Genomic DNA, 23,331 nt, shown 5'->3' on the forward strand with positions numbered 1-23,331 from the left:
TACGTAATGGTAAGCGGTAAGCTGCAAGGGGAGAGGGTGGTGCTGGTCAATGTGTACGCCCCGAACTGGGACGATGCGGGTTTTATGCGGCGCATGTTGGGTCGGATCCCAGACTTGGAAGTGGGGGGCCTGATAATGGGTGGGGACTTTAACACGGTGTTGGATCCGGCACTGGATCGCTCCAGGTCTAGGACGGGTAGGAAGCCGGCAGCGGCCAAAGTGCGGAGGGGGTTATGGACCAGATGGGAGGGGTGGACCCTTGGAGATTTGCAAGGCCAGGGGCTAGGGAATTTTCATTCTTCTTGCTTATTCCCGGAACAACTTTTTTAATTAGGAGTAGGGCACTGATAGCGAGAGTAGAGGATACCGAGTACTCGGCGACAGCCATTTCGGATTACGCCCCACATTGGGTAGACCTGGAGGAGGAGGGGGACCAGCGCCCGTTGTGGCGCTTGGAGGTGGGGCTGTTGGCAGACGAGGAGGTGAGTGAGTGGGTCCAAGGAAGCATAGGAGAGATACCTGGAGGCCAACGATAACGGGGAGGTCCGAGTGGGGATGGTCTGGGAGGCGCTGAAGGCGGTGGTTAGGGGAGAGCTGATCTCCACTAGGGCCCACAAGGAGAGGAGAGAGCAGAGGGAGAGGTAGAGGCTGGTGGGGGAGATGGTGAGGGTAGACAGGAGGTATGCGGAGGAGCCCGAGGAAGGATTGTTGAGGAAGAGGCGCAGCCTCCAGGCCGAATTCGACCTGGTGACCACCAAGAAGGCGGAGGTGCAGTGGAGGAAGGCCCAGGGGGCGATTTATGAGTATCGGGAAAAGGCAAGCTGGATGCTGGCGCATCAGCTTCGGAAGCGGGACGCAGCTAGGGAGATTGAGGGAGTTAAGAATAGGGGAGGGAGTGTGGTGCGGAGTGGGGTTGGCATCAATGGGGTCTTCAGGGACTTTTATGAGGAACTGTATCGGTCCGAGCCCCCACTGGTGGAGGGAGGGATGGGCCGCTTTCTGGACCAATTGAGGTTCCCGAAGGTGGAGGAGGGACTGGGGGCCCCGATTGGGCTGGAGGAGCTGACCAAAGGGATAGGGAGCATGCAGGCGGGGCAGGCACCGGGGCCGGACGGTTTCCCGGTCGAAGTTTACAAGAAATATGAAATGAAATGAAAAGAAAATCGCTTAGTGTCACAAGTAGACTTCAAATGAAGTTATCGTGAAAAGCCCCTAGTCGCCACATTACGGCGCCTGTTCGGGGAGGCTGTAACGGGAATCAAACCGCGCTGCTGGCCTGCCTTGGTCTGCTTTCAAAACCAGTGATTTAATGTGGACCTGTTGGGCCCGTTGCTAGTTAGGACCTTCAATGAGGCAAGGGAGGGGGGGCTTTGCCCCCGACGATGTCCCGGGCACTGATCTCCTTGATCTCCTGAAGCGGGACAAGGATCCCCTGCAGTGTGGGTCTTACAGGCTGATTTTATTGTTAAACGTAGATGCCAAGGTGCTGGCGAAGGTCTTAGCCACGAGAATGGAGGTCTGGGTGCCGCATGTGATCCATGAAGACCAGACAGGGTTCGTGAAGGGGAGGCAGTTGAACGCGAATGTGCGGAGGCTCCTGAACGTTATTATGATGCCGGCGAGGGAGGGGGCGGCGGAGATAGTGGTGGCGATGGACGCTGAGAAGGACTTTGATAGGGTAGAGTGGGGGTACTTGTGGGAGGTGCTGAAGAGGTTCGGGTTTGGGGAGGGGTTTGTCAGGTGGGTTAGGCTGTTGTACGAGATCCCGATGGCGAGTGTGGCCACAAACAGGAGGAGGTCCGAGTACTTTCGGTTGCATCGAGGGACGAGGCAGGGGTGCCCCGTCCCCCCTGCTCTTCGCACTGGCGATTGAACCCCTGGCTATGGCACTGAGGGAGTCGAGGAACTGGAGGGGGTTGGTGCAGGGTGGGGAGGAGCATAGGGTGTCGCTCTATGCGGATGACTTGCTGCTATATGTGGCGGGCCCGGTGGGGGGAATGCCGGAGGTAATGAGGATCCTCAGGGAGTTCGGGGATTTCTCGGGGTACAAGCTCAACATGGGGAAGAGAGAGTTGTTCGTGGTTCACCCAGGGGACCAGGAGAGGGGGATTGGCGAGCTCCCACTAAAAAGGGCGGAGAGGAGCTTCAGGTATTTGAGGGTCCAGGTGGCCAGGAGCTGGGGGGCCCTGCATAAAATTTCACGAGGCTGGTGGAGCAAATGGAGGAGGAGTTCAAGAGGTGAGACGCGTTGCCGCTGTCCCTGGCGGGTAGGGTGCAGTCAGTTAAGCTGACGGTGCTCCCAAGGTTTTTGTTCCTGTTCCAGTGCCTCCCCGTGTTTATCCCGAGGGCCTTCTTTAGGCGGGTCAACAGGAGCATAATGGGGTTTGTGTGGGCGCGAGGGACTCAGAGGGTGAGAAGGGTGTTCCTGGAGCGGAGTAAGGAGGGGGGGGGGGGGGGGGCTGGCACTGCCCAACCTCTGTGGGTACTACTGGGCCGCCAATGCGGCGATGGTGCGCAAGTGGGTGATGGAGGGGAAGGGGGCTGCATGGAAGAGGCTGGAGACGGCGTCTTGTGAGGGTACGAGTCTGGAAGCGCTGGCAACGGCGCTGCTGCCGCTCCCTCCAATGAGGTATACCACGAGCCCAGTAGTGGCGGCTACCCTCAAAATCTGGGGGCAGTGGAGGCGGCACGGGGGGGGGGGGGGGGGGGGGGGGGGGGGGGGGGGGGGGGAACCACCGGTTTGTCCCAGGGAGAATAGATGGAGGGTTTTTGGGGTGGCACAGGGCAGGGATAAGAAGGTTGGGGGACCGGTTTGTGGACGGGAAGTTCGCGAGCCTGGGTGAGCTGGAGGAGAAGTATGGGCTTCCCCGGGGAACACCTTTAGATATTTACAGGCAAGGGCATTTGCCAGGCGGCAAGTGGTGGAATTCCCGCGGCTGCTGCCACGCACAGTCCAGGACAGGGTGCTCTCGGAGACTTACCAGGTGTTAATTTGTTATTTATGTATAGGGGCGAGGGGGGCACGGGGGTTGTTTTACTTTGTTCTGTATTTAATTCTATTGGGTTCCTTTTTCATTCTGTTGTTGGTCTGGAGCGGTCCAGTGCTGGGTCCAGCACTGTACTGAAGTCCCCTCCCATTATCAGGCCTCCTACCTCCAGGTCCGGAATGCGCCCCAACATGCGCATCATGAATCCAGCATCATCCCAGTTCGGGGCGTATACATTTACCAACACCACCCACGTCCCTTGCTCGTCAGATTCAGTTTATGTAGGGCCCCCCAACTCCTGGCTATCTGGATCCCCAGATACCAAAAGCTCCCCTCCGCGGTAGGTCCCCTATGCCTCTTTCTTGGTCCCCTGCCTGTAATACAAAGAGCTCACTCTTCCCTACATTGAGCTTATAGCCCGAAAACTCCCCAAACTCCCTTAGAGTCTGCATGACCTCCGCCATCCCCTCCACTGGATCCGCCACGTACAACAACAGGTCATCCGCATATAGCGACACCCGATGCTCTTCTCCCCCTCGGACCACCCCCCTCCATTTATTAGACTCCCTCAGTGACATGGCCAAGGGTTCGATCGCCAATGCAAACAACAGGGGGGACAGGGGGCACCCCTGCCTCGTTCCTCGGTACAGCCGAAAGTACTCCGACCTCCGCCGGTTCGTCACTACACTCGCCACCGGGGCTCTGTAAAGGAGCTTAACCCAACTGATAAACCCTCCCCCAAACCCAAACCTACGCGGCACCTCCCAGAGGTACTCCCACTCTACTCGGTCAAAGGCCTTCTCCGCGTCCATAGCTGCCACTATCTCCGCCTCTCCCTCCTCCGATGGCATCATTATCACGTTTAAGAGCCGCCGCACATTAGTGTTTAATTGCCTGCCCTTTACGAATCCCGTCTGGTCCTCGTGGATCACCCCCGGGACACAGTCCTCGATCCTCGTGGCCAGCACTTTTGCCAACAACATAGCCACCACATTGAGGAGCGAGATCGGCCTGTACGATCCACATTGCAGTGGGTCCTTGTCCCGCTTTAGGATCAAAGAAATTGTCGCTTCCGACATTGTTGGGGGCAGGGTCCCTTCCTCTCTTGCCTCATTGAAGGTCCTCACCAGTAGCGGGGCCAACAGGTCTACGTACTTCCTGTAGAACTCCACCGGGAACCCGTCCGGTCCCTTCCCCGCCTGCATACTCCCCAAACCCTTGCTCAGCTCCTCCAACCCAATTGGTGCCCCCAAACCAGCCACCTCTTGCTCCTCCACCCTCAGGAATCTCAGTTGGTCTAGGAATCGTCTCATCCCCTCTTCCCCCGCTGGGGGATGGGATCTGTACAGCTCTTCATAGAAGGCCTTGAATACCTTGTTTATTTTCGTCGCACTCCGAACCGTGGCTCCTCTTCCATCTTTGACTCCCCCTATTTCCCTTGCTGCCGTCCTCTTACGGAGCTGGTGTGCCAGCATCCGACTAGCCTTTTCCCCATACTCTTAGGTCGCCCCCTGCGCCTTCCTCCACTGTGCCTCCACCTTCCCCATGGTCAACAGGTCAAACTCCATCTGGAGCCGTCGTCTTTCCCCAAGTAATCTCTCCTCCAGGGCCTCTGCGTATCTCCTGTCCACTCTCAAAATCTCCCCCACTAACCTCTCCCTTTCCATACCCTCTGTCTTCTCCCTATGAGCCCTAATGGAGATTAGCTCTCCCCTGATCATCACCTCCCAGACCACCCCCACCCGCACCTCCCCGTTGGCCTCCAAGTACCTTTCGATACACCCCCTCACCTTCCCACACACCACCTCGTCCGCCAGCAGTCCCACATCCAGCCGCCACAACGGGCGTTGGTCCCTCTCCTCTCCCAGCCCCAGTTCCACCCAGTGCGGGGCGTGATCCGAAACGGCTATGGCCGAATACTCCGTCCCCTCCACCCTCGGGATGAGCACCCTGCCCAGAACAAAAAAATCTATCCGGGAGTAGGCTTTGTGCACGTGGGAGAAGAAAGAAACTTCCCTGGCCTGCGGCCTTGCAAACCGCCATGGGTCCACTCCCCCCATCTGATCCATAAACCCCCTAAGCACCTTGGCCGCCGCCGGCCTCTTTCCCATCCTTGATCTGGAGCGGTCCAGTGCTGGGTCCAACACTGTATTGAAGTCCCCTCCCATTATCAGGCCTGCTATCTCCAGGTCCGGAATGCGCCCCAACATGCGCTTCATGAATCCAGCATCATCCCAGTTCGGGGCGTATACATTTACTAACACAACCCACGTCCCTTGCAACCTACCGCTCACCATCACGTATCTCCCTCCATTATCCACTACGATAGTTTTGGCCTCAAATGGCACACGCTTTCCCACCAATATTGCCACCTATTCTTTGCGTCCAGTCCCGAGTGAAATACCTGTTCTACCCATCCCTTTCTTAACCTGACCTGGTCCGCCACCTTCATGTGTGTCTCTTGGAGCATGGCCACGTCCGCCTTCAGTCCCTTTAAGTGCGCGAACACTCGAGCCCTCTTCACCGGCCCATTCAGGCCCCTCATATTCCACGTCATCAGCCGGATTGGAGGGGCTCTCAACCCCCCGCCGACTAGCCATCTCCTTTTCTGGGCCAGTCCCGTGTCCGCGTCTCCCTCACCCTCCAGCCGGGGGACCCCAGTCCCGACCACCTCTTCTGTGTCCCATTCCCTTTCGGCCAGTGCAGCAGCAACCCTCCCTCCCCCCCTCCCCCCCCCCGCTAGACCCCCGTCTAGCTTTTTTGTTTTCCCCCCCCCATATCACTCCCGTAAGTCAGCTGACACCTGCTGACCCCGGCTTCCCCCGCCGTCCCTTTGACCTCCCCGTGTGGGAGTCTCCCAATCCATATACGTTCCTTCGTTCCCCTTCCCGCCTCTGTCCCCGCGCGTGGGGAAAAAAACCCGCGCTTTCCAAAGCCTGCCCCGCCCCCTCTGGCGCAGCTCCTGTCGCGGCCTTGTCTCTCTCCCTCAGCCCATGTAACATTTCCTGCGCGTAATTGACCCCCTATATACAACAACCATCACACATCAAACCTCAAATATCCCCCCCACCCTCACAAACCCTCAGTTAGAGTCCAACTTTTCGGCTTGTACAAAGGTCCGCGCCTCTTCAGGCGTTTCGAAGTAGTAATGTTGGCCCTTGTATGTGACCCACAGTCGCGCTGGCTGCAGCATTCCGAATTTCACTCCTTTCCGGTGCAACACCGCTTGCACCGATCCACCCCACCCTATACCCATAATCCTATAACCTAACCTGTATATCCCATAACCTAACCTGTATATCCCTGGATACTATGGGGTAACTTAGCCCTGACCTGCACATCCTTGGAATGTGGGGGGAAATTGAACACCCGGAGGAAATCCACGCAGACACGGGGAGAAAGTGCAGACTCCACACAGACACTCACGTAAGGTCGGAATTGAACCCAGCTCCCTGGCACTGTGAGGCAGCAGTGCTACCCACTGTGCCACCATGCCCTACAGAAGATCTGTAGGGAAAGTTGGCAGGGGTGGGGGGGATCATTTGTTCACAAAGCTCAATATGTGCCATGTGTTACTCTAGTTGCAGCAAGAAATGGCATCATAGAATAGAATCCCTACTGTGCAGTAGGCCATTCAGCCCATCGAGTCTGCACCGGCCCTGTGAAAGAGCACTCCACCCAAGCCTGCTCCCCCACCCTATCCCAAAAACACTTTAGCCTAACCTACACATCTTTTGAACACTAAGGGGAAAATTTAGCGTGGCCAATCCACCTAACCCGCATGTCTTTGGACTGTGGGAGGAAACTGGAACACCCGGAGGAAACCCACTCAGACACGGGGAGAAAGTGCAGACTCGCTCTCCGCTTTGCAACCTTCGTGCTCCAGTTCGGGTATATTCGGATCTCTGCATTGTCCCACTTGTTGCTCCGCTCCTTCTTGGCCCATTTCTGGACCCTCTCTCTGTCCGTGAACCGGTGAAATCTCACCACCATCGCCCTTGGCGGCTCATTTGCCTTGGGCTTCCTCGCCAGCACCCGGTGTGCCACGTCCAGCTCCAGCGACCTCGAGGGGGCCTCCACGCCCATCATCGCCCCGATCATCGTGCCCGCGTATGCCGCGGCATCGGCCCCCTCCACTCCTTCTGGGAGACCCAGGATCCGCAGATTATTTCTCCTCGACCTGTTCTCCAGGTCTTCGAGTCTTCCCGCCCACTTCTTGTGTAGCGCCTCGTACCGCTCCACTCTCACCACCAGGCCCAAGAGCTCGTCCTCATTCTCACTCTCTTTTCTGTACCTCCTGGATCTTCACCTCGTGGGCCTTCTGGGTTATCCCTCGTCCTTCAATTACCGCCAGCATAGGCGCCAGCATCTCCTTGCGCAGCTCCTCGAAGCAGCGCTTGATGAAGTCCTGCAGCTCCGGCCCGCACTCCGCTTTGTCCCCGGCCGCCGCCATTTTGATTTTTTCCCCTCGCTTCTCCCGTTGCTCCAATGCCGCTTTTTTGGCCGTTGCACTTCTGGTCCGGTCCATAAAAGTTGGAAGGGGACCTCTCTTTTCACTTCCCCACGGGTTGTCGTCAAAAACAATTCCGTTGGGGCTCCTCCAATGAGCCGAAAGTCCGTAGTAGCGGGAGCTGCCGAATTGTGCGGCTTAGCTCCGTATAGCCGCAACCGGAAGTCAGATTAAATGTTTTTAAATGCTCTCACGGTTTTAGGAAATGCAGCATCCAACTTGCACAACGCAAAGTCTCAGAGAAGAGAAATGAGACAAAGGTCAGATGATTGGTTTAGGGACAGATATTGACCAGGCACCTACTCCTTGTTGAATAGTGCATTAAATTTTCATATTGATCTAAAAGGGCAGAGAGTGACTTCCGGGTGCGGCGATGACCAGCTAAGTCACACGTTTCGGCAGCTCCCGGTGGAACGGACTTTTGGGCTCTTAATAGGAGCCCCAACGGCAATTTTAACGGCTAAAAACACTGTGCGGTAAACCAGATGGGAATTCCCCCCTGGACACGGATGGAAAAAAGAGAGGAAAGTAGCCGGATTTCGGTGGATCCTCAAGAGCAGCGGCCAGGAAGGCAGGCACAAAGCGAGATGGCGTCGGAAGGAGGCAGTTTAATATGGGGCCCTGACCAACAAGAGTTCCTGCGGCGTTGCGTAGATGAACTCAAAAAGGAGATGAAGAAGGAGCTGTTGGCCCCGATATTACAAGCGATTGAGGGGCTAAAGGAGGAGCAAAAGACCCAGGAACAGGAGCTTCGGGTCGTGAAGGCAAAGGCTGCCGAGAATGAGGATGAAATACAGGGCCTGGTGGTGAAGACAGAGATGCACGAGGCACAACACAAAAGGTGTGTGGAAAGGCTGGAGGTGCTGGAGAATAATGCGAGGAGGAAGAATTTAAGGATTCTTGGTCTTCCCGAAGGTGCAGAAGGGGCAGACGTCGGGGCATATGTGAGCACGATGCTGCATTCGTTAATGGGATCAGAGGCCCCGACGGGTCCCGCTGGAGGTGGAGGGAGCCTACCGAGTTATGGCGCGAAGACCGAGGACTGGAGAAATTCCTCGAGCAATAGTTGTGAAATTTCTCCGATACAAGGACAGAGAGATGGTCCACAGATGGGCCAAGAAAACTCGGAACAGTAGGTGGGAGAATGCGGTGATCCGCGTGTATCAAGATTGGAGTGCGGAGGTGGCGAGAAGGAGGGTGAGTTTTAATCGGGCCAAGGCGGTGTTGCATAAAAGGAAGGTCAAATTCGGAATGTTGCAACCGGCAAGACTGTGGGTCACACATCAAGGGAAACACCACTATTTCAAAATGGCAGACGAGGCGTGGACATTTATTGTCGAGGAGAAGCTGGAGTGAACGGGCCAGAAAAAGAACGTTTGGGACAAAAGTGGGGGGGGGGGGGGGGGAATTTGTGGGATGAAGGGGGGGAAAATGGGGGAATGTTAAACCTGCGACCCTGTAACTTCCCTCTCTTCCCCATGTCGTGGGGGAGGGGGTGAGGGAGGATGAGGAGCTGTGGGCGCCGGCCATTGGGGGCGGGGCCAAAAGGGGTAGCGCGGGCTTTGTTCCCGCGCTATGGTAATCACGGCGGGAACAGGGAAGCAGGAAGGAGGGGGCCTCGCACAGTGTGAGCAGAGGTCACGGGGGGAAGCCGAGGTCGGCCAGAGTTTGCTGACTTCTGGGAGCAACATGGGGGGTGCAATTACGCTAGCTTGGGATCTAGCGGGGGGGGGGGGGGGTAACTGGGTTGCTGCTGCTGGGGAGAAGGGGGAGCTGGTATGGGAGGGGGGGGGGGGTGCCGCCTGGGGGGGGAATACAGCTACGTGGGAACCGGGTGAGGAGCTGGATTGAAAAAGGAAATGGCTAGTCGTCAAGGGGGGGTAAAGAGCCCCCCAACCCGGTTGTGGAATGTGAGAGGGCTGAACGGGCCGATTAAGAGGGCACGGGTACTCGCACACCTAAAGAAACTTAAGGCTGATGTGGTTATGCTACAGGAAACGCATCTGAAGCTGACAGACCAGGTTAGACTTAGTAAAGGATGGGTGGGGCAGGTGTTTCATTCGGGGCTAGACGCAAAAAACAGGGGGGTGGCCATACTAGTGGGGAAGCGGGTAATGTTTGAGGCAAAGACTATAGTGGCGGATAGTGGGGGCAGATACGTGATGGTGAGTGGCAAACTGCAAGGGGAGGCGGTGGTATTAGTGAACGTGTATGCCCCGAACTGGGATGATGCCAATTTTATGAGGCGTATGTTAGGACGAATCTCGGACCTAGAAGTGGAGAAGTTGATAATGGGTGGAGATTTTAATACGGTGCTGGACCCAGGGCTGGACAGATCGAGGTCCAGGACCGGAAGGAGGCCGACTGCAGCTAGGGTGCTTAAGGATTTTATGGTGCACATGGGAGGAGTAGATCCCTGGAGATTTAGTAGACTGAGGAGTAAGAAGTTTTCGTTTTTCTCCTATGTACACAAAGTATTTTCACGAATAGATTTTTTTGTTTTGGGAAGGGCACTGATCCCGAAGGTGACGGGGATGGAGTACACGGCTATAGCCATCTCGGATCATGCTCCACACTGGGTGGACCTGGAGATAGGGGAAGAAAAACAACAGCTTCCACCCTGTAGAATGGACATGGGATTATTGGCAGATGAGGGGGGGTGTTTAAGGGTGAGGGGGTGTATTGAAAGGTACTTGGAAATTAATGATAATGGGGAGGTACAGGTGGGAGTGGTCTGGGAGGCACTGAAGGCAGTGGTTAGAGGGGAGCTGATATCTATTAGGGCACATAAAGGAAAGCAGGAGGGTAGGGAAAGGGAGCGGTTGTTGAAAGAACTGCTGAGGGTGGACAGACAATACGCGGAGGCACCGGAGGAGGGACTATACAGGGAAAGGCAAGGGCTACATGTAGAATTTGACTTGTTGACTACGGGTAATGCAGAGGCACAATGGAGGAAGGCACAGGGTGTACAGTACGAATATGGGGAGAAGGCGAGTAGGTTGTTGGCCCACCAATTGAGGAAAAGGGGAGCAGCGAGGGAGATGGGGGGGGGGGGGGGGTGAGAGATGAGGAGGGAGAGATGGATTGGGGAGCGGAGAGAGTGAATGGAGTGTTCAAGGCATTTTATGAAAGATTATATGAAGCGCAGCCCCCGGACGGGAAGGAGAGAATGATGTGCTTTCTGGATCAGCTGGAATTTCCTAAGGTGGAGGAGCAGGAGAGAGTGGGGCTGGGAGCACAGATTGAGACGGAGGAAGTAGTGAAAGGGATTGGAAGCATGCAGGCGGGGAAGGCCCTGGGACCAGACAGATTCCCAGTTGAATTCTATAAGAAATATTTGGACTTGCTGGCCCCGCTACTGATGAGAACCTTTAATGAGGCGAGGGAAAGGGGGCAGCTGCCCCCGACTATGTCAGAGGCAACGATATCGCTCCTCCTAAAGAAGGAAAAAGACCCGCTGCAATGCGGGTCATACAGGCCCATTTCCCTCCTGAATGTGGATGCTAAGATTCTGGCCAAGGTAATTGCAATGAGGATAGAGGATTGTGTCCCGGGGGTGGTCCATGAGGACCAAACTGGGTTTGTGAAGGGGAGACAGCTAAATACAAATATACGGAGGCTGCTAGGGGTAATGATGATGCCCCCACCAGAGTGGGAAGTGGAGATAGTGGTGGCGATGGATGCCGAGAAAGCATTTGATAGAGTGGAGTGGGATTATTTGTGAGAGGTGTTGAGGAGATTTGGTTTTGGGGACGGGTATATCAGGTGGGTACAGTTGCTGTGTAGGGCCCCGATGGCGAGTGTGGTCACGAATGGACGGGGGTCTGACTATTTTCAGCTCCATAGAGGGACGAGGCAGGGATGTCCTCTGTCCCCGTTATTGTTTGCACTGGCGATTGAACCCCTGGCCATAGCACTGAGGGGTTCCAGGAAGTGGAGGGGAGTACTTAAGGGGGGGGGGGGGGGGGAGAGAAGAACACCGGGTATCTCTGTATGCGGATGATTTGTTGCTATATGTGGCGGACCCGGCGGAGGGGATGCCAGAGATAATGCGGATACTTGGGGAGTTTGGGGATTTTTCAGGGTATAAACTGAACATGGGGAAAAGTGAGCTATTTGTGGTGCTAGAGGATAGAGTGATAGAGGATTTACCATTGAGGAAGGTAACAAGGGACTTCCGGTACCTGGAGATCCAGATAGCCAAGAATTGGGGTACATTACATATGCTTAATTTAACACGGTTGGTGGAACAGATGGAGGAGGATTTCAAGAGATGGGACATGGTGTCCCTGTCATTGGCAGGTAGGGTGCAGGCGGTTAAAATGGTGGTCCTCCCGAGATTTCTTTTTGTGTTTCAGTGCCTCCTGGTGGTGATCGCGAAGGCTTTTTTCAAAAGAATTGAGAAGAGCATTATGAGTTGTGTGTGGGCTGGGAAGACCCCGAGAGTGAGGCGGGGATTCTTGCAGCGTAGTAGGGACAGGGTGGGGCTGGCACTACCGAGCCTAAGTGAGTACTACTGGGCCACCAATGTTTCAATGGTGTGTAAGTGGATGGGAGAAGGGGAGGGAGCGGCGTGGAAGAGATTGGAGAGGGCGTCCTGCAGGGGGACTAGCCTACAAGCAATGGTGACGGCGCCGTTGCCGTTCTCACCAAAGAAATACACGACAAGCCCGGTGGTGGTGGCTACATTGAAAATTTGGGGGCAGTGGAGACGGCATAGGGGAGGGACGGGAGCTTCGGTGCGGTCCCCGATAAGAAACAATCATAGGTTCGTTCCGGGGAGAATGGATGGGGGATTTGGAGCATGGCAAAGAGCTGGGGTAGTACAATTAAGAGATATATTTGTCGATGGGACGTTTGCTAGTCTGGGAGCGCTGACGGAGAAATATGGGTTGCCCCAAGGGAATGCATTTCGGTATATGCAACTGAGGGCTTTTGCGAGGCAACAGGTGAGGGAATTCCCGCAGCTCCCGACGCAGGAAGTGCAGGATAGAGTGATCTCAGAGACATGGGTGGGGGACGGGAAGGTGGCGGACATATACAGGGAGATGAGGGACGAGGGGGAGATCATGGTAGATGAGCTGAAAGGGAAATGGGAAGAAGAACTGGGGGAGGAGATTGAGGAGGGGCTGTGGGCTGATGCCCTACGTAGGGTAAACTCATCGTCCTCGTGTGCCAGGCTAAGCCTGATACAATTTAAGGTGTTACACAGGGCGCATATGACTGGAGCACGGCTTAGTAAATTTTTTGGGGTAGAGGATAGGTGTGCGAGATGCTCGAGAGGCCCAGCGAATCACACCCACATGTTCTGGTCATGCCCGGCTCTTCAGGGGTTCTGGGTGGGGGTGGCAAAGGTGCTTTCGAAGGTGGTGGGTGTCCAGGTCGAACCAAGCTGGGGGTTGGCTATATTTGGGGTTGCAGAAGAGCCGGGAGTGCAGGAGGTGAGAGAGAGGCTGATGTTTTGGCCTTTGCGTCCCTAGAAGCCCGGCGCAGGATATTATTAATGTGGAAGGAAGCCAAACCCCCGGAGGTGGAGACCTGGATAAACGACATGGCGGGGTTTATAAAGTTAGAACAGATTAAGTTTGTATTAAGGGGTTCGGCTCAGGGGTTCACCAGGCGGTGGCAACCGTTCGTCGACTACCTCACAGAAAGATAGAGGGAATGGAAAAAAGTAGATAACAGCAGCAACCCCGGGGGGGGGGGGGGGGGGGAAGAGAGAGAAATCGGACGGACTCTCAGGGATGTTATTGTATATGTATAGGTATTTGGTATATGTAATTGTATATTGGATTGTTGGATTGTATTTTTGGAGAGTATTTATTTTGGACAAGGCAGTTGCCATTTTTGTTTTGTTTATATATTACTTATTTATCGGTTTAAAACTGGCCACGGTTATTTATATTGCTTTATTGTGTAAAAGAAACACTACGTATTGTTATGTTTGGCCAAAAAACTTGAATAAAATATATATATTTTTAGAAAGGGCAGACAGGACATGGCACCTCTGACAATGCAGCACTCCCTCAGTGCTGTAATGCAGCGTGATCTCTGGTGAGATGTAAACCACAAACATCCAACTCAAAGGGAGAACCTGCTGAGTCAAGCTAGCAATTGAAATCATTCTCGTACACAAAAAAAAAGTTAAACATGTACCTGTCGCAAGGAGGAGGAAGTTTCATTGTGGATCCATCATGACATAGACAGAAGGCCGCCACCAGCAAACTCCAAGACTTCAGAGCCATTATTAATGGAGATCGCAGAGCAGTGAGAGACCGTAAAGCAAGAATTGAAAGTTAATCTCAGGGCAAAGGTCCAAATGACAGGAGTCTGAAAATAGCTCAGCAAAAAAAGGGAGGAGACACCACTGTTCTCAAAGTTCAAGGTAAACAACTAATAGCATTTTAAACAGAATTTGCCATTTAATGAAACAAGTAAAAAGAATGGTCATTCACAAATCACCAAATTCTCGTACGTTTCTATTTCTGACCATTGTACTTGGCCTTTAACTGAAATTTCCCAGTTTCAAGGGAGGTTTTCAGGAGTCCACTGCAAGAGGAGCTGAAGTTAGCTAATTAAAGAACGCAGCTTAAGCCAGGTTTTCTGGGGTCAGCTAACTTAGTTTCAGTGCAGAATATACAAACATACTTAATGCTACTTTAAGAGCGCGCTGGGAGTTGGGAAGGTGAGTATTTGGCAAGTGGTTAAGGTGCATTTTATTCCTAATGTCTAACACAAATTGGTGCCATGTTTAAGAATATGTAAAAGAAAAACAAATAAGAGAATAATATAATGAATTAATGAAAACACATTAAGGATGGCAGGACAGCTGATGTGTCAAGGCTGCAGCCTGTATGCAGCACGGTGGCACAGTGGTTAGCACTGTGGCTTCACAGCACCAGGGTCCCAGGTTTGATTCCCCGCTGGGTCACTGTCTGTGCAGAGTCTGCACGTTCTGCCAGTGTCTGCGTGGGTTTCCTCCGGGTGCTCCGGTTTCCTCCCACAGTCCAAACACGTGCGGGTTAGGTGGATTGGCCATGATAAATTGCCCTCAGTGATCAAAAAGGTTAGGAGGGGTGATTGGGTTACGGGGATAGGGTGGAAGTGAGGGCTTAAGTGGGTCGGTGCAGACTCGATGGGCCGAATTGCCTCCTTCTGCACTGTATGTTCCATGTGGGGGCTCCTGGATGCCATTGGGACCCGGGGCAAACATGTCTGCAGCCATTGCACCTCAGTCATTGAGCTGGAAGCTGATCTGTAGACACTGTAACAGATCAGGGAGGGGTAAAGTTACCTGGATGCTTTGTACCACGTGTCAGCCACACCTCTTATAGTAGAGTCTTCTTGTAGCAAATTCCAGAACCAAACAGGGAGCAGGCGATATTAGACTTGGTATTGTGCAACAAGATAGGACTAATTGATGCACCATAGAAAGTGTTGTATCTGGCTGCATCACAGCCTGGTACGGCAACTGCTTGGCCCTAGACTAAGAAAAAGAGTTGTGAACACCGCCCAGTCCATCACGCGAACCTGCCTCCCATCCATTGACTGTCTACATCTCCCGCTGCCCGGGGAAAGCGGGCAGCATAATCAAAGACCCCTCCCACTCGGCTGACCCACTCTTCCAACTTCTTCCATCGGGCAGGAGATACAAAAGTCTGAGAACACGCACAAACGGATTCAAAAACAGCTTCATCCCCGCTGTTACCAGACTCCTAAACGACCCTCTTATGGACTGACCTGATTAATACTACACTCCTGGATGCTTCACCCGATGCCGGTGTCTATGTATTTACATTGTGGATCTTGTGTTGCCCTATTATGTATTTTCTTTCCTTTCATGTACTAAATGATCTGTTTGAGCTGCTCGCAAAAAAACACTTTTCACTGTACGCCTGTACTTGCGACAATAAACAAATCCAATCCAATCATAGTGAAGACACCTCCGGTAGCATTGATCATAATTGGATTGATTTTTATATTCGGTTTGAGGGAGAGAAGAGTGGGTCCAAGACTACGGTATCCAAAGATGTGCAAGATAATAATAATAATCACTTATTGTCACAAGTAGGCTTCAATGAAGTTATTGTGAAAAGCCCCGAGTCGCCACATTCCGGCGCCTGTTTGGAGAGGCCGGTACGGGAATTGAACCCGCGCTGCTGGCGTTGTTCTGCATTGCAAGCCAGCTATTTAGTCCGCTGTGCTAAACTGGTTAGGTGAATTGGCCATGCTAAGTTGCTCCTTTGTGTCTAAAGGTTAGGTGGGGTTACTGGGATAGGGTGGGGGAGTGGACCGGGGTGCGATGCTCGGAGGGTTGGTGCAGACTGGGTGGGCTAAATGGCCTCCTTCTGCACTGTAGGGACTCTATAATTAATATTTAAAAACTTTTAAGTAAGGGCAATTATGGAGGCATGAAAACAAAGCTAGCTAAAGTGATTTGCAAATGAGGTTAAGGGATAGGTTAATAGAGATGGTGGCAGACATTTAAAGGATTTCAGATTACATAGAATAGATGCACCCCAATAAGAAAAGTTCCATGGGGAGGACCTCTGCACAATCTGCATGGAGAGTGCCTGCTTGGCTGAGCGAGCGAATGTGCGCGCTGCTGGAGTTGGCTAAACAACAGGTAGTGAGGTGAAACTGGAAGAAGGTGAAACTGAAAAGATTGATTGTGGAGCTTTGACTCAGTCATAAGAGGTTTACAGCTTGGAAACAGACGGGCTCAGCTTGTCCATGCCGCCCAGTTTCTGTCACTAAGCTAGTCCCACTTGCCCGCATTGGCCCAATCCCTCTAGACCCACCCTGTCCATGTAACTTTCTGAATGCTTTTTAAAAGACAACATTGTACCCACCTCTACCACTGCCTCTGGCAGCCCGTTCCAGATGCTCACCAAACGGGAGCGGAGTGCAGCTGGCTTTCACAAACACAAAGGTCGGATTCCTGTTCTTACTGACTTCACAACTAAATCAGTGAAACAGTTGCATTGTTTTTTCATGGGGAATAACTGAGAAGCAACAAATAAGTGTACTACAGGGTCAGTATGATAAAGTAATATAAGTAAACAAAGTATGGTAAGGGAAGTAAAGTTAGCCTAAGGGAGGTGAGTAAATAGTATTCTTATATAGCTTAATTTTGTTAAAAATGAGTAAATAAGGGGCTTAAGGGTAGTCACAGCAGGAGAGCTTGCACCCATGATATGCTCCTGTGCTATGTGGCAAATCATGGCAGCTTCAGTTGTCCCTGGTGGCCACGTGTGCAGGAAGTGTGTCCAACTGCAGCTACTAGCTAACCGCGTTTCAGGGCTGGAGCGGAGGGTGGATTCACTGTGGAGCATCCGCGGTGCTGAGCAGGTCGTGGATAGCACGTTCAGTCAGGGCAGGTGAGGATTGAACAGGCAGAAAGGGCATGGGTGGCCACCAGGCAGAATAGAGTAGAGGAAGGCAGGTAGTGCCGGAGCCCCCCCCCGTTCTTTTTTTTAAAATAAAGTTTGAGTACCCAGTTTTTTTTCCCCCCAATTAAGGGGTAATTTTAGCCTGGCCAATCAACCTATCCTGCACATTTTTGGGTTGTGAGGGTGAGACCCATACAGACACGGGGAGAATGTGCAAACTCCACACGGACAGTGACCCGGGGCCGGGATCGAACCCGGGACCTCAGCGCTGTGAGGCAGCAGTTCTAACCACTGCACCACCATGCCACCCCCCCCGTTCTAACAGATCGACCATTTTGGATGCTGTTGCGGGAGATGACTGGAGGGGAAAGCAATGGCAGCCAACCTCATAGCACCATGGGTGGGTCTGCTGCACAAGAGTGGAGGAGGAAGAATGTCAGGGCTATAGTGGTCGGGGATTCAATTGAAGGGGGAAAACAGACAGGATGTTGCCTCCCTGGTGCCAGGGATGCCACTGAACAGCAGCAGGGCATGCTGAAGGGAGAGGACAAACAGACACATATCACGGTACACATTGGTACCAGCGATCTAGGCAGAATTTAGGGAGCTAAGATTTTTTAAATAACAGGACCCAGAAGGTTGTAACCTCCAAATTACTTCCGGTGTCACGTGCTAATGAGTATAGAAATAGGTTTGTCCAGATGAAGGAGTGGCTGGAGAAATGGTGCAGGAGGGCTCTAGATTTCTGGGACATTGGGACTGTTTTTGGTGATGGTGGGACCTGTACAAGGGGAATGGTTTGCACCTGAACCGAAATGGGACCCAAGTCCTTGCGGGGAGGTTTGCTAGTGCTGTTGGGGAGGGTTTAAATTGACATGGCAGGGGCCTGGGACCCCGAGGGAAGGATCAGCAGGGATAGATGCAGAGACATCAAGGGAGTCAGCCAGTTAACTCACAAGGGAGTTTGGCAAGATTGATGGTATCAATTTTAATGCAAGGAGTCTAACGAACAAGGCAGGTGAACTGAGAGCACAAATTAAAACATGGTGGTAGGAGGTCATTACTGGCACTGAGACATGGTTGAGAGCGAGGCAGGATTGGCAGCTCAATATTCCTGGATACAGGATCTTCAGGCAAGATAGGGAAGGAGGCAAAAGAGAAGGTGTCGCAATTTTGATCAAGGAGTCAATTACAGCAACAGGAGGGACGACATCTTAAAAGGCTCTTCATCTGAAGCTGTATGGGTAGAACTTAAAAACCCAAAAGGAGCAATCACATTGCTGGCAGTGTTCTATAGGCCCCCTAACTGTCCGAAGTAGGCAAATTTCAGAGAAGTGTAAAAGTAATAGGGTAGTGATAGTGGAGGATTTCAACTTCCAATATTAACTGGTGTAGCCATAACATGAAAGGTATAGGAGCAGAATTCTTAAAATGCACCCAGGGGAACTTTTTAAGCCAGTACTTAGAAGGACCTACAAGAGAAGGGGCACTCCTGGACCTAATTTCTATACAAAGCTGGGCAGGTGGTTGAAGTATCTGTGGGAGAGCATTTTGAAGAGTGATTGTAACTCCGTTAGATTCAAGATTGTTCTTGAAAAGGACAAGGATGGGCCTGACATCAAAGTTCTAAACTGGGGGAAAGCCAATTTTAATAAGATCAGATATGATTTCTCCAAAGTGAACTGAGGGCAGACACTTTTAGGTAAATCTGTGACAGAACAGTGGGACGCATTCAAGAAGGAAATAGGGAGAGTACAGGGAAACATGTTCCAATCAGAAAAAGGGTGGGACCAACAAATCCAGTGAACCCTGGATATGAAGGGATATCCAGTATTGGATATAGAGAAAGGAGGCTTATGGCAGATAGAGGGCTCAAAACAGCAGAAGCCCTCGCGACGTATAGAATGTGCAAGAAGGAACTTAAAGGAAATTAGTAGAGCAAAAAGTGGACATGAAAGGATACTGGCAGGTTAAAAAAGGAAAATCCCAAGTTGTTTTACAAGTATATTAAAAGGATAACTAGGGTAAGAGTAGGACCACAGTAGTAATTTACGGAGGGTGTAGGTAGGGTTCCAAATAAATATTTTGTGTCAGTGATCACTGGTGAGAGGGACAGTGTGGGTATAGAAATCAGAAGCACGAATAAAATTAAAAAGTTAAGGGAGGAGGTTCTGAGTGGTCTGGCAGGCTTAAAAATAGATGAATCCCCAGGGCCAGATGAAATGTATCCCAGGCGGAGTAGGGCAAGGGAGGGAATAGCAGGGACGTTGGTAATAATTTTCAATTCCTCTCTGGCCACAGGAGAGGCGCCATAGGACTGGAGGATAGTCAATGTGGTACCTTTATTCAAGAAGGGAGGTTGGCACTGGGACTACGGCACTGAGGACCCAGGTTCGAATCCCAGCCCTGGGTCACTGTCCGTGTGGAGTTTGCATTCTCCCTGTGTCTGCGTGGGTTTCATCCCCACAATCCAAAGATGCGCAGGATAGGTGGATTGACCATGCATTCCTCCTTAATTGGGAAATAATTGGGTACTCTAAATTTATAAAACAAAATTCAAGAAGGGAGGAAGGGATAAACTAGGAAACTACAGGCCAGTCAGTCTAACCTCTGTGGTGGGGAAAGTATTGGAAGCAATTCAAAGGAACAGAATTAATCTGCATTTGGAGAGGCAGGGATTAATGAAAAATAGACAGCATGGTTTTGTTACTGGGAGGTCATGTCTGACCAACTTGGGCAGCACGGTGGCGCAGTGGGTTAGCCCTGCTGCCTCTCGCCGCCGAGGTCCCAGGTTCGATCCAGACTCTGGGTCACTGTCCGTGTGGAGTTTGCACATTCTCCCCATGCTTGCCCAAAGATGTGCAGGCTAGGTGAATTGCCACGCTAAATTGTCCCTTAAGTGGAAAAAATGAATTGGGTACTGTAAATTTTTTTTTTTTAAAATGTCTGACCACCTTGATTGAATTTTCCGAAGAGGTGACCAGGTATGTAGATGAGGGAAATGCATTTGACGTAGTCTACTTGGACTTCAGCAAGGCTTTTGATAAGGTCCCACATGGGAATCTGATAGCACAGCTAAGAGCCCATGGGATCCAAGGAAATTTGGCAAAGTGGATACAAAATTGGCTGAGTGGCAGCATGCAGAGGGTGATGGTCGAGGGGTGTTTTTCTGAATGGAAGCCTGCGTCCAGTGGGGTCCCGCCGGGATCAGAGTTGGGGTCTTGCCACTTGTGGTTTATATAAATGATTTAGATATGGATCAGTAAGTTTGCAGATGATACGTAAATTGGAGTGGTAAATAGTAAGGATAGCGTTTGATTACAGGAAGATCCAGATGCGCTGATCAATGGCAAATGGAATTTAATCCAGATTAAGTACGAGGTGATGAACTTGGGCAGGACAAACAAGGCAAAGGGATACATGATAAACAGCAGGACCCTGGGAAGCACCAAGGATCAGAGGGAGCTTGGTGTGCATGTACACCCGTCCCTTAAGGCAACAGAGCAGGTGGATACAGTGGTTAGTGAGGCATATGGTATACTTGCCTTTGTTAGCAGAGGCATAGAGTTTAAGAGCTGGGAGGTTTTGTGGAACTGTACAAAACGTTGATTAGGCCACAGCTAGAGTATTGTGTGCAGTTCTGGAATCCACATTATGGGAGGGATGTGATAGCACTGGAAAGGGTGCAAGAGGAGATTTACCAGGATATTGCCTGGGCTGAGAAGAAATTGGATAGACTTGGATCGTTTTCCTCGGAGCAGAGACTGAGGGGGACATGATTGAGATGTATAAAATTATGAGCATAGACAGACAGGAAGAAACTTTTCCGCTTGGTGGAGGGATCCATGACCAGAGGGCATAGATTTACATAAGAACTAGGAACAGCAGTAGGCCATCTGGCCCCTCGAGCCTGCTCCGCCATTTAATGAGATCATGGCTGATCTTTGTGGATTCAGCTCCACTCTCTGGCCCGTACACCATATCCCCGAATCCCTTTATTTAAAGTAAGGGGCAGGATGTTGAGGGAATGTGAGGAAAAACCTTTTTAACCAGAGGGTGGTGGGAGTCTGGAACTCGCTGCCTGATAGGGCAGCGGAGGCAGAGACCCTCATAACATTTAAGAAGTATTTAGATGTGCATTTGCAAACCCAATGCAGGCAAGGCTATGGACCAAATGCTGGGAAATGGGATTAGAATAGTTCGATGGTGGTTTTTGACCAACGCAGACTGGCTAAAGGGCCTTTTCTGTGCTGCATGACTCACCATTTGTGGATAACTAAAAAGTTTAAGACCGTATCAAAGTGTAAAAGCATAGTCCCACAAGAATGGGTGGCAGGCCAGAAGATTGGAAGAATATAAAAAAACGTTAGGGCAGCACGGTGGCGCAGTGGGTTAGCACTGCGGCCTCACAGCACCGAAGTCCCAGGTTCGATCCCGGCTCTGGGTCACTGTCCGTGTGGAGTTTGCACATTCTCCCAGTGTTTGCGTGGGTTTCGCCCCCACAACCCAAAGATGTCCGGGGTAGGTGGATTGGCCACGCTAAATTGGCCAGTAATTGGAAAAAATGAATTGGGTAAAAAAATGAATTTTTTTAAAAAAAGCAAATAATGACAAAAAGTGGGAAAAATTATAGCACAAGATATTCACTAGAAACAAAGACAGATAGCAAGAGTTTCTATAGATACTTTTTTTTTTTAAAAAAAGGGCAACGGGAAGGTTGGTGGTATAGAAAGTGAGTCTGGGGAATTAATAATGGAAAATGAGGAGATGGCAGATAAATTGAACAGATACTTTCCATCAGTCTTCTCTATTTAGAGGATACAAGTAACATCCCAGAAATAGCTGTAGATCAGTATATGGAAGGGAAGAACGTGGGAAAATCACCAGGGAAGTGAACTGAACAAATTGTTAGAGCTATGGGCCGGCAAGTCCTCAGATCGTGATTGGCTTGTTTTAGACTTTTGTTTTCCAATTAAGGGGAAATTTACCATGGCCTGCACATCTTTTTGGGTTGTAGGGGTGAAACCCACGCAGGCACGGGGAATGTGAAAACTCCACACGGACAAAAGACCAGGAATGGAACCCGGGTCCTAAACGCTGTGAGGCAGCAGTGCTAATCACTGTATCACCATGCCACCCCTGACGGACTTACTTTATCCGAGGGTCTTAAAAGTGGCTAGTGAGTTGATTTTGACTTTCCAAAATTCCCTGGATTTGGGAAGAGATGCCATAAGATTAGAAAATAGCATTGTAACTCCTTTATTCAAAAAGGGAAACCGAAATGAGGAAACTACAGGCCAGTTAGCTTATCATCTGGCAGAGGGAAAGATGTGCAGGTTAGGTGGATTAGCTATGGTAAATGACCCTTAGTGTCCAAAGGTTAGGTGGGGTTACGGGGATAGGGTGAGGAGTAGGCCAGGGTAAGTTGTTCTTTCATTTCAGAGAGTTGGTGCACACAATGGACCGAACCATAGAATTTCCAGTGCAGGAGGCCATTCGACCCCTCGAGTCTGCACCGGCCCTTGGAAAGAGCACCCCATTTAAGTCCACACTTCCAACCTATCCCCGTAAACCAGTAACCCCACCTAACCTCTTTGGACACCAAGGGCAATCCACCGAACCTGCACATCTTTGGACTGTGGGAGGAAACTGGAGCACCCGGAGGAAACCCATGCAGACACGGGGAGAACATGCAGACTCCGCAGTGACCCAAGCCGGGAATTGAACCTGGGACCCTGGAGCAGTGAAGCAACTGTGCTAACCACTGTGCTGCCATGCTACCTTAATGGCCTCCTTCTGCACCATCAAGATTCAATGACTCTGATACAAGGAGATAGTTGGGTTAAGCAAGTGGGCAAAGATCTGGCAAACGGATTAGAATGGAGGAAGCATGTGAAGCTGTTTCATTTGGCAGGCAGATTTTAAAAAGCATATTTTCAAAATGGTGAGAGATTGCAGGTCTAAGATTGCGACGGATTTGGGTGTCCTAGTGCAGGAATCACAAAATTCTAGTATTCTGGTACAGCAAATAATTAGGGAAGCTGATGCAATCTTATCATCTATTGCCAGGGCAATTGAATATAGAAATATGGAGATTATGCTTCAGGTGTACAGGATAATGGTGAGATCACATTTGAAGTAGCATGTACAGCACAGGTTTCCTTATTTAAGGAATGATGTAAATGCATTAGCAGCTCGGAGGTTTATTAAGACTAATACCTGGAGAATGGGAGGGAGGGTCTTCTTGTGAGGAAAGATTAGACAGGCTAAGCTGAGAATAAATTTATCTCCGAGGGTAATGAATCTTTGGAACTCCCTTCCTCAAAGGGTGTGGAAGCAGAGTCTTTGAATGTTTTCAAGGCACAGGTAAATGGATTCTTGATAAATGGGGGGGAAAAGAGAAGAGAAGACGTTATTGGGGTGTAGGCAGGAGGTTGCAGTC

At 51.4% G+C, this 23,331-nt stretch overlaps 1 protein-coding gene across 3 annotated transcripts in view; it reads right to left on the reverse strand.

Annotated features, from left to right (window-relative positions):
- Positions 1-14,005, reverse strand: part of treh (trehalase (brush-border membrane glycoprotein)) — a 48,027-nt gene extending 34,022 nt beyond the window's left edge. For all 3 annotated transcript variants that reach the window (XM_072486374.1, XM_072486373.1, XM_072486372.1), the window contains exons 1-2: positions 13,973-14,005; positions 13,654-13,730 (exon numbers count right to left, since the gene is read on the reverse strand). In XM_072486374.1, the coding sequence (XP_072342475.1) occupies positions 13,654-13,730; positions 13,973-13,990 (95 nt within the window). In that variant the 5' untranslated portion in view covers positions 13,991-14,005. The remainder of the gene's footprint in view (positions 1-13,653; positions 13,731-13,972) is intronic.
- Positions 14,006-23,331: the final 9,326 nt, after the last annotated feature.

Source organism: Scyliorhinus torazame, chromosome 21, assembly GCF_047496885.1.
Source record: "Scyliorhinus torazame isolate Kashiwa2021f chromosome 21, sScyTor2.1, whole genome shotgun sequence".
Taxonomy (NCBI): domain Eukaryota; kingdom Metazoa; phylum Chordata; class Chondrichthyes; order Carcharhiniformes; family Scyliorhinidae; genus Scyliorhinus; species Scyliorhinus torazame.